The sequence below is a fragment of the Octodon degus genome, unplaced genomic scaffold, assembly GCF_000260255.1.
Source record: "Octodon degus isolate 3935 unplaced genomic scaffold, OctDeg1.0 scaffold00033, whole genome shotgun sequence".
NCBI lineage: Eukaryota > Metazoa > Chordata > Mammalia > Rodentia > Octodontidae > Octodon > Octodon degus.
In genome coordinates, this window is record NW_004524609.1 from 8181373 (window position 1) to 8191800 (window position 10428).

Sequence of the window (10428 nt, forward strand, 5' to 3'; positions counted from 1 at the left end):
AAATAAAAATAAAAAATAAAAAAAAGCTATAAAATAAAAAAAAAAAAGAAAAAACTGCATTGTCTTGCATGGCGGTCAAAGGTGGGTGATGTCACAGAAAGTTAATCCTTAGGTGGCTACGTCTTCCCCTTCTGGCTCCGAGTCACTGTTTAATTCACTGTAGCATGGATTAATGTCATTATTCGGAGGCCTTTTCCAAATTTCTATCCAAGATTTTGAGTGATCATCTCGTTAATTACCACCCAAGTTGGCTATATTCGTTTCAAAATTATTGATATTCATTATTCTAGAAGGCATTTGTAGATAAGCTGTTCATTTCTATTAATGATGAGGAACTCATTTCATTGTCTTTGGAATTGTTGAGAATTCATTTCATTGTTTTCAATGTGCATTATATGCTCAATGTTTGCTGATATGTTATAAAAGCAAATTTCAACATTCATTTATACCTCTCACTTTATTCAGAACAAAGCTCAGTTCCAGTTGTGGATTTCAGGCCTGATCCCTTCTGCTTACTGGTTTGGACAGGCTCTGGTTGAAGTTGGAATCTACTTATCACTCATTTTATTGATGTATGTAGCATTCTATGCCTTAAAACTCCAAGGGGATATATATACTACTGCTGATATATTTATTCAGGTAAGTGACAGTATCCATAAAAAAATTAGACGAGTTAATAAAAAATATTGGCCTTAATATAATGCATGCATTCAATATTTGTTTACTTTTTAAGGTTTATAAATTGTTGTGTAGCACATAACATAAAATTTGCCATTTTAACCATTCTTTTATGCAAATCGCAATTTAATGACATTTTTAACCACCCAGAAAGACTTTGTGCTCATTAAGCATTTCCTGCTATTCCCAGGTCTGGGTTACCTCAAATCTACTTTCAATCTCTATGAATTTACCTATCCTAAATATTTCACATGATATTTGTCCTTTGGGGGCTTTTGCATAGCAAAATGTTTTTAAAGTTGCATGTGACAGAACTTCATTCCCTTTTATGGCTAAATACTATCTCACTGTATGTAGTTTACTTGTTCATAGACACTGGAGTTGTTTCCCTTTGCAGGCTACTATGAGTAATGCTGATATGAACACCCATGTATTAGATGTACTCTGGTCTGCTTCAACCGTGGATTTCAGCCTCCTCCATGCTGTTGTTGTCACTGATGGCGTCTTTTTCCACACAACCCAACAGCACAAACCCAAAATTATCTTTCAGTTATATTAGTAATTCAGTTGTACTAGGGACTCTTCATGTATGTAATGAGCGATTTACCTCTGCTTTTTTCAAGATTCCCTTTTTGTCTTTATGTATCAACTGTGGAATATACAGTTGAGATCAAACTATTTTAATATGACTTTTTTTTTCCTTTTTATGTATTTGTAGTTTGGTAATTCCTTAGATGTGTACATTCCAGGGCTTGATGAAATGTGGACAATTTTCAGTTATTGTTTCTTGAAATATTCTGTCTTCATCTTTCTTCTTTTCTTGATCTTCTAGATGTATGTATTAGTTCAAAGATCTTTTATGCTCCATGAATTTTTCTTTGATTTTTTTTCTTTACATTTCAGACTGAATAATTTTAATGTACTGTGTTCAAGCTTACTGACTTTCTGTTTCCAACTCAATATACCAATGATGTTTTTAGTGAAATTTTCACATCAGATAATGTATGTTTTAATTCTAGAATTTCTGTTTTGGTTCACTTTTATAATTTATATTCTTTAATACTTTCTTTTTTATATGTACTTTGCTTTATTTTCTTTACTTCTTTCTCCATGGGTTTCTTTAGTTGTTTTGAATATATGTAATATATTTTGTTAAAGTTGTCATTTCAAAAGTTCAATATCTAGAATTCTTCAGAGTTTTTTTTTATTATTACTTTGTTCTTTTGAATTTAGGACACATTTGTCTATTTATGTTTTAGATTTCAGGGGGAAATGTGGACACTTGAATTTCCAATCTGGTAGGTCTAGATAATAGGTCCCCCCCCCAACTCATGGTTCAGAATTGGATATTTTTAAGACTGCGCTTGGTGGCATGCACCTGTAATCCCAGATCTTTGGGAGGCTGAATACAGAAGAATCACTATGAGTCTGATCTGCGTAGTGAGACCCTGTAGACCCTGTAGACCCTGTAGATAGACCCTGTAGATAGACCCTGTAGACCCTGTAGACCCTGTAGACCCTGTAGATAGACCCTGTAGACCCTGTAGACCCTGTAGACCCTGTAGACCCTGTAGACCCTGTAGATAGACCCTGTAGACCCTGTAGACCCTGTAGACCCTTACTAAAATACAAAAAAAGAACTGGCTAATTTTTGTTGTTACAGGCTATATTTACCTTTTGCTAGGGTATTTTCTAAAACACTGTTACAGACTGTATGCTCAGTCTCATGTGGTAACTGTCACTGAAACCTCTGTTCCTTTATCTAGTTCAACTTGTGATTTATAAGAGATTTCCTTGAGAAACAGAGACTCAAAAAGATTTTCCAGTCCAACCCAGATAGGCTCTGTGTTGGAACTCCTTCAACACTTAGGCAGGCTTGCATGAAGCCTAGAGATTAACTCTCTGTCTAAACCCAAGTTCCTCTCATGTCTCTTATGGGCATACATTCTGCCTAAGTATATGCCTGACTTTCTAAATATCCCAGAACATATGGATGCTTGTCAACACTTTTATTTCCCTGTGAAACTCATCTTAGAATTTTTCCTTATGCTTAGGCTGATCTATTTTATGTCTCAACTATTCTATCTTTCTTTAGGCTGCTTCAGAATGTTTCTTAGCTTTATGTTGTTTTGGAGCAATATTTCCTCCTTTTCCATTCTGAATGAAGCAGGACCAGATGCTTGAACCCATCTTTCAGATAGTTCTTAAGCAGGTTAGGTCAGACTTTTACAGAAACTTAAGAACAAAATTAGCTGTGTTCTATCTGGACTAGGATCTTCTATTGGAAACACAGGCAGGCATCTTCAGACTGTGCTAAGCTGCGGAGGCAGAGAGGCAAAAGGAAAATCAGAACATGCTGAAGTACTCCTGTCAACTTGAAATGGACTTTCTATTAATTCAGAATTTTCCATGAAATTTTGACACATATAGTGGTTTCCAACAAAGCTGGTCCCACTAGCTCTTCCTATTTTTTATATTTCTGTTGAGAGTTGAGAATTTGGAGCTGCCTGGCCTACAACTTTGCTCTCACCACTCCTTTAAACAATGTAAATGATATTAAAGTATTCTAGATGAAATAGTTTTTTTAAAGTCTGACTGTATGACAGGATTTGGATTTGAATGGTTTCCTGGACTGGATTTGTCTTCAATATTCTTAATTTTGTCTTTAATTTCAGATTCTATATATTGTTGGCTATTCCCTATCAATTATCTTCATGACATATGTGATTTCATTCATTTTTCGTGGTGGGCGAAAAAACAGTGGCATCTGGTCGTTTTGCTTCTATTTTGTAAGTATCATTACTGTGAATGTGTTTATTATGAAGATAAGAGATAGCACGGTCAATTTTGGTATACATAAGGTAAAATAATGTTTCACTTAAAATACTTCTGCTCTGTTTTCCTGGCTACAAAATAATGTCACACTTAAAAGAGCTCTGCTATATTTTTTGGCCAATTTTTAGGGATATATGATGTAATTGTGAGAACATGCATTTTTAAATATGCTTCTTGCTCCATATCCAGCTTGGGTGTTTGTTTTGTTTTTGTCTTGAGAACATCCGACTTGCTTAAAAGACCTTAAAATTTGGAGTTTGGAAGAAACCTATAAATTATTTTGATATTCTTCTTAGGGGAAAAAGTAAATGAGGTCAAAGGCCCCTGGAAAGAAGCAGAAGATTATAAATAACATTAATGGAAGGGCTAAAACTGAAAACTAATTCTCCAAGTTCTTCATTTAGAATCCTTGACAAAAATCAATTCTTTCCATAAAATTAGGAGGGAAAATACTTATAAATTACATATTTTTTTTTCTATTGAACTTGTTGTATTTTTAAAATATCCCTGTGTGTCAAGCTTTGAGACTAAGGAGTGATAACAGCTATAACATCCATAAATCCATTTTTTGTTTGTTTGTTTGTTTGTTTGTTTGTTTTGTATTTTAGGGAAGGGTCTACAGGGTGTTCAGGATCTCACTACTAGGTCAGACTCATAGTGATCTGCCTGTTTACACCCGCCTAAGAGCCAAGATTACAGATGTGAGCCACCATATCCAGTCTCAATTGCCATGTAGCACGTCCCCGGGGGCGGGGCCTGCAAGGCAGGCCCGGGGATCAAACCTCTGGCCCCTGCACCTGCTCACAGGCACTTTAATCTGCGGCACTATTTGGCCAGCCCACAATAACACTATTTTTAAAGAGCCCTAAAAGGGAAATAGATAAGCAGGTATTTATACAGTAAGATATTAAAAACATGATTATTCACTGAGGAAGAGCATCTACACATTGAGTGATTTAAAGGAAAAAAATCTATGAAATCCAGTAATGAATTGAATTCTAATCGCTGAAAATGAATTGTGTGCCAGGAAGACTTCCTAAAGAAAAGAAACATTTCAATTGGTAGAGAAAGATAATCAAACAGAAAATAATGGATGAGCAGCAAAGAAGAAGGAAGAAATCAGGTTGATCCTAAGAAATGCTGAGAACCTGGTGATGTATGAACGAGGCACAAGGCAAAACCCACATGTCCTAGCTAAAATGAAAGCTAAGGTTGGTAATTCTATATGGAGAAAAACTGAAAGCTTTTACTAAAAAATCACGTACAAGACAAGGATGTTCACTGTCATCATTCCTATTCAATATAGTTCTGGATCATTAGTTAGAGCCATTACACCGAAGAGAGAAATAGGAGGAATACCAATAAGTAAGGAAGAAGTTAAACTATCATTATTCAAGGCAACATGAAACTACTTGGAAGACCCAAAAACCTCCACCAAGATACTCCTAGAATTAATAAACAAATTCAGTAGCATAGCAGGATACAAAATTAACACCCTAAATTCAATACCATTCCTCTACACAGATAACAAACTCACTGAGAGAGAAATTAGAAAAATAATACCCTTCATAATAGCACCCAAAAAATGTAATACTGAGGAACTAATCTAACAAAGAAAGTAAAAGATCTATACAATGAAAATTATAATACTCTGAAAAAAATTGAAGAGTTTCAGAAAATGGAAAGATATTCCTTGCTCCTGGATAGGAAGAACCAACATTGTGAAGATGACCATACTCCCAAAATTGCTATACAGATTTAAAGCAATCCCTATCAAAATACCATCAACTTACCTCACAGATTTAGAGAAATCATTTCTAAAATTTATTTGAAACCAGAGAAAAACCTAGAATAGCAAAGGCAATCCTGGGTAACAAAGACAAGGCAGAAGATATTACAATCCCTGATCTGAAATTATACTCTAAAGTTACTTTGATAAAATTAACATGGTACTGGCAAAAAAAACAAAACAAAACAAAACAAAACAAAACAAAACAAAACAAAAGCAGACCCAAGGATCAATGGAACAGATTAGAAGATGAAGCTAAAAATTCAAACACACTCAGCCACTTTATCTTTGACAAAAGGGCCAAGAATGTCTACTGGATGAAAGATAGCCTCTTTAAAAAATGGTGTTGGAAAAACTGGCTCTCCATATGCCAGAAACTAAAATTAAAAACTAAAACTAGAGAATGGACCTGGCTTTATCGCCATGTACTGAACTAAAGTCACAGTGGATTAAAGGTCTAAATATTAAAACAAATACGCTAATCTACTAGAAGAGAGAATAGGTGGAAATTGTGAAGGCATAGGGATAGGCAGAGAGTTCATGAACAAAATCCAAACTGCACAGAAATACTTCAAAGAATCAACAACAGGACTTCATCTTTTTGAGAAGTTTCTGAATGTCAAAAGAAATCACCGACAAAGTGAAAAGACAAGCCACAAATTGGAAAAACATCTTAATCAACAATCACTGAGACAAAGAACCTCTATCTAGAATATATGAAGAACTGAAACAATCAGGCCCCAAAAATATAAAGACCCAATCCAAAAATAAGCATCTGAGATAAATACACACTTCTCAAAGGAAGAAATATAAATGGCAAATAAATACATGAAAAAAATACTTTTTAAATGACCACAGAACTGGTCATTTGAAAAATGCAAATTAAAAGAACATTGAGATATCATCTCACCACAGAAAGAATGGCTGTCATAAGGAAATCAACTAATAACAAATGCTGGAGAGGCTCTGGGGAAAAAGGAACCCTTCTTCACCTTCTTCACTGTAGGTGGGAATATAAACTGGTACAACTACCATGGAAATCAGTGTGGAGGCTCTTCAAAACACTAGAACTAGAAATCCTATTCAATCCAACTATTCTTCTTCTGGGTATTTACACAAAAGAACTTAAAACACCATACCATAGTGATTAGGCACACCCATGTTTGTAGCAGCACAATCTGTCATAGCCAAATCTTGGAAACAACCAAAATGCCAATAACCTGAGGAATGGATGACAAAGATGTGGTATTTTTATACAATGAAGTATTACTCAGCTATAAAGAAAGACAAACTTGAGGCTTTTATAGGTAAATGGGTGCAACTAGAGGCTAGAGGGCTATTTCCCTCAAATAAATCAGACCCACATGTGTAAATATCATATTGTCTCCCTAATGTAAGAACCTGAAAGAATAAATAAAACACGAAAGATACAATAGATATAGTAAAATGAAAAGAAACTGAGCATAAGGATTAAATAATGAAGACGAATGAAAGGAGAAATGATAGAAAAAAGTAAGGGGAAAATCATATATATATATATATATATGATGGCTGAGATAATTGTACTAATAATTTCCATCAGTTTTTTTAAATGGAAATTAATGTTTATAATTTTCAATTTGGCTAACTCTGTATGCTGATATCTGCAATCTGAGCAACTACATCGAGGACAGCAATGTGTAATACAAACCCCATGGTTGATACCCCTCATCTTGGTCTTCTAAATGTATACTGTTTATAATGTCTCATCAATTATTATTCTACTCTCTTTAAAAAGACAAGCAAGTATTAATACTCAATTATTTGTCCAATCTTGCATAACTATACCTGTTAATGTACCCAACAGATTTGACAATAAAAATAGGTAATATAGCAACCACTGTTAATTTGCTATTCTTGTTTTGAAAATCTGCAACATATATATTGTTGTATGTTACCCTGTTTCTGTCTTTTGTGTGTGTGTGTGTGTGTGTGTGTGTGTGTGTGTGATACTGGGGATTGAACTCAGAGATCTTGCACTTGCCAGGCAAGCACTTATTCTACTGAGCTATCTCCCTGGCCCATGTTTTTGTCTTTGTATCTGCTATCTGTTTAGCTTTTGTTTCTACTCTTCAAAATAAAATAAAATAAAAATTTTAAGAAAAGAGACAGCAGTGTGCAATATAACAACCATGGGTGAATACCTTTCATCCTGTTTTTTTTTAAATATGTGTATCATCTCTAATGTCTTATCTATTATTTCTATATTCTCTTTAAAATAAATTAAGAAAGTTGATCCAAGTCTAATCTTAAGTTGTACATTTACCAATTTATTGTATAGGCATGTGCCTTTCATTAAGGGGAGATGGGCAAGCTTTTATAATAGGAATACAATCAGAAGTATGCACACTGGCCGAGCAATGGCCGTGACTCATCCCCATGGCTGACACTGACAAAGGTTCTACAATCTGAGGTACAGGATCTCAGGAGAAATCCTGAGGGGATTTCACTGACCTTCTCAGACCCAAAAGCTACAACTCTCGTTGCACAGGTCCTGCTTTACCTTGGTCTTAACCATCCAGTAGAAAAGTATAAAAACGAAGTATAAGAAGTAAAGCCATGCTGTTATGTTGAGCTGTAGGGGACTCAGGTCAACAGTTTCTGACACTGCCAGTGAAGCGGAAGACTCAATACTATTATGGGCTACTGGACTCTTTTAGAATATTTTGCTGAGTTTACACACGTATAATATTCAAATAACGGAACTTAACAAAAAAAGGGGATACAGATGAATGTCCATTTTGTATCTATGCATTCAAAATGGTTAGGATAGATATATAGTTACATTCTCTTATTGAATAGAGTGATTTGTCCTAATAGTGTTTGTAAATAGGATATCATGTCCGCATCTTGTACAGCAATTAACCAGTAAGAAGAATGTATGCAATGTGTTAATTATTGAAACTGTCCTACCAATTTGTTTTGAAACTGTCTCATTGCTATTTGTTTATCAATAAAATTACAGGGAAAAAAAGAAGTATGATTTTAGAAATTGTCATGTGACTACCATGAAAATGACAATTTAAAGTAAAAGACAGCACAGGATTTCTCAGGACTCATTGCAGTAGTTTAGAAGGGGCAGCAAGCATCTGTGACGTGCCTACATCTCAGCTTTGAGCTCTGTACTATGATATCTGTACCCATGTCACTTAAAGGCATGGTACATGCTTGCATTTCTCTTTTTCATATACCTAGGAAAATAATCCCCTTTAGTCTTTAATTTCTGTTTTCATATAATTTCAAAACGACTGCCCTTTAATGATTGCATATATCTCACTTGATTTTTCCTCTCCAAAGACACTCATCCCAACTTTAGTTTTGTTTTTCTGTAATTAGAAGAGAATGTAAAAAGATTTTTAATCTGTACTCCAGACCCTGAAATGTGTCCACCTTTGATATATTTGTCGGTCAAACAAACAAACAAACAAACAAACACCTGAAGCCTAGGAGGGAACGTTAATGATGACATTGATTTTATCTTGGTGTATGAAATGGAGGTCTGAACTAGAAAATCTGCTCATGATGTCAAATTTGAACACATATTGCCTCCGAGAGCAACGTATCACAGATATTTCTTTTGTTCTTAGGTCACGGTGGTTTCCACAGTTTTTATGATTGATTTCTTTAAGGAGACATCACAGTTTTGGGCCAGTATCTTCATTCCACCTGCCACCTTGGTTGGCTGCACACTGCTGCATTTTGACGTAAGGACTAGTAGTTTCTGTTTCAGCATCTTGAGCTATGTGCCCATTTAGGAAATCTTTGTCCTTAGTTGAGAAATATGCACTTTGAAAGCCAAATACTTTAATTTAAAAAATTAAAATACGAAGTCCCTTCCCAAGAAGAGACCTGTTGGCCTCCAGGTACAGATTTTCCTTGGTCTCTTGTGAAAGAGTAATGAGCCAGGGGAGAGGGGGTATTTGTACTAGTAAAGTCATTGGACAAATTGAGTCTAAATAGCAGACAAAAGAGTCTCCCTAATATTTTGGATTGATGCTATCAGTGTTGATGCACCCTCCAAGATACTATATTTTTCATTTGGCTCAATATCGTTACATTTGTATTTGGAATGCAGAAGGAATAAATTCCCATTTTTTAGTGACATACATGAAAGGAAGGTGCCCTCATGGAGCAAATTTCCACGACCGTGCTAAACAGCATTGTCTTGAAGGTGCACTCGCCTGAGGTCTCATTGCCTGAGAACGGGCTTTGGGCAGGAGAGCAGCACGGTCTTTGTAAGCATCCAATGAAAAGAGAGATGGCAGAGGGGGGCCACCAAAGCACAGTGGCCCAGGAAAGGGAAAAGTGCCCAGAGTGAGTTCTGTCCCCATGCCTTGGGGTGGGGCTTCTAGCATAGACCCAGGTTATCTGTGCACCTGGCCCAGAATCACAGCATCTCATTCAGACAGAAGCAGTGGCCACTCACACACATGTGAAAATGGGAACGTGCCTTCTGCCCTTGGGAAACCTGGAGAAACACTCGCAGATCTGTTCAATGGGCCAATCATATTTATATGAGTAAACTCACGTATCCCGAAACTCTTTGTTCAACCCTTGTCCTTCCTTCTGCAGAACCGTGTAAGTGTATATTCTGGCACCAATTCTACAGAGCAAGAGAAGAAAGATGACTTTCTGGTGTTCCTAGTGGTAAGCCTGACCCTCACTGAAATATTACTATTGCATTTGGAGAGACCCCTTGCATGATATTCTGCAATTGTGTTTTCTTGTCTATATTTTGAAATTTTACTTAGTATGTTTTATCCAATCTAAGTCCCACCTAAATACAGTATCTCTAAAGTTAGAATGAATCCTTCAAAGAGTCTAAGAATAATGCTTAATTCTTAGAGATAAAGACAGACATCAAGTTGGGGATATAGCTCAGCAGCACAGCACCTGCCTGATAAGCACAAGGTCTTGAGTTCATGGTTGTAAGAAGAAAGAAAGAAAGAAAGAAAGAAAGAAAGAAAGAAAGAAAGAAAGAAAGAAAGAAAGAAAGAGAAAGAGAGAGAAAGAAAGAGAGAGAGAAAAGAAAGGAAAAGAGAAGAGGAGAAAAGAGAAGAGAAGAGAAGAGAAGAGAAGAGAAGAGA

General features: G+C 35.7%; 1 protein-coding gene across 2 annotated transcripts in view; it reads left to right on the plus strand.

The window, feature by feature from the left end:
• Positions 1–10428, plus strand: part of LOC101562973 (ATP-binding cassette sub-family A member 8-A-like) — a 78069-nt gene that overhangs the window by 47061 nt on the left and 20580 nt on the right. For both annotated transcript variants that reach the window (XM_023714152.1, XM_023714153.1), the window contains exons 24-27: positions 466–639; positions 3354–3467; positions 8929–9045; positions 9914–9988. In XM_023714152.1, the coding sequence (XP_023569920.1) occupies positions 466–639; positions 3354–3467; positions 8929–9045; positions 9914–9988 (480 nt within the window). The remainder of the gene's footprint in view (positions 1–465; positions 640–3353; positions 3468–8928; positions 9046–9913; positions 9989–10428) is intronic.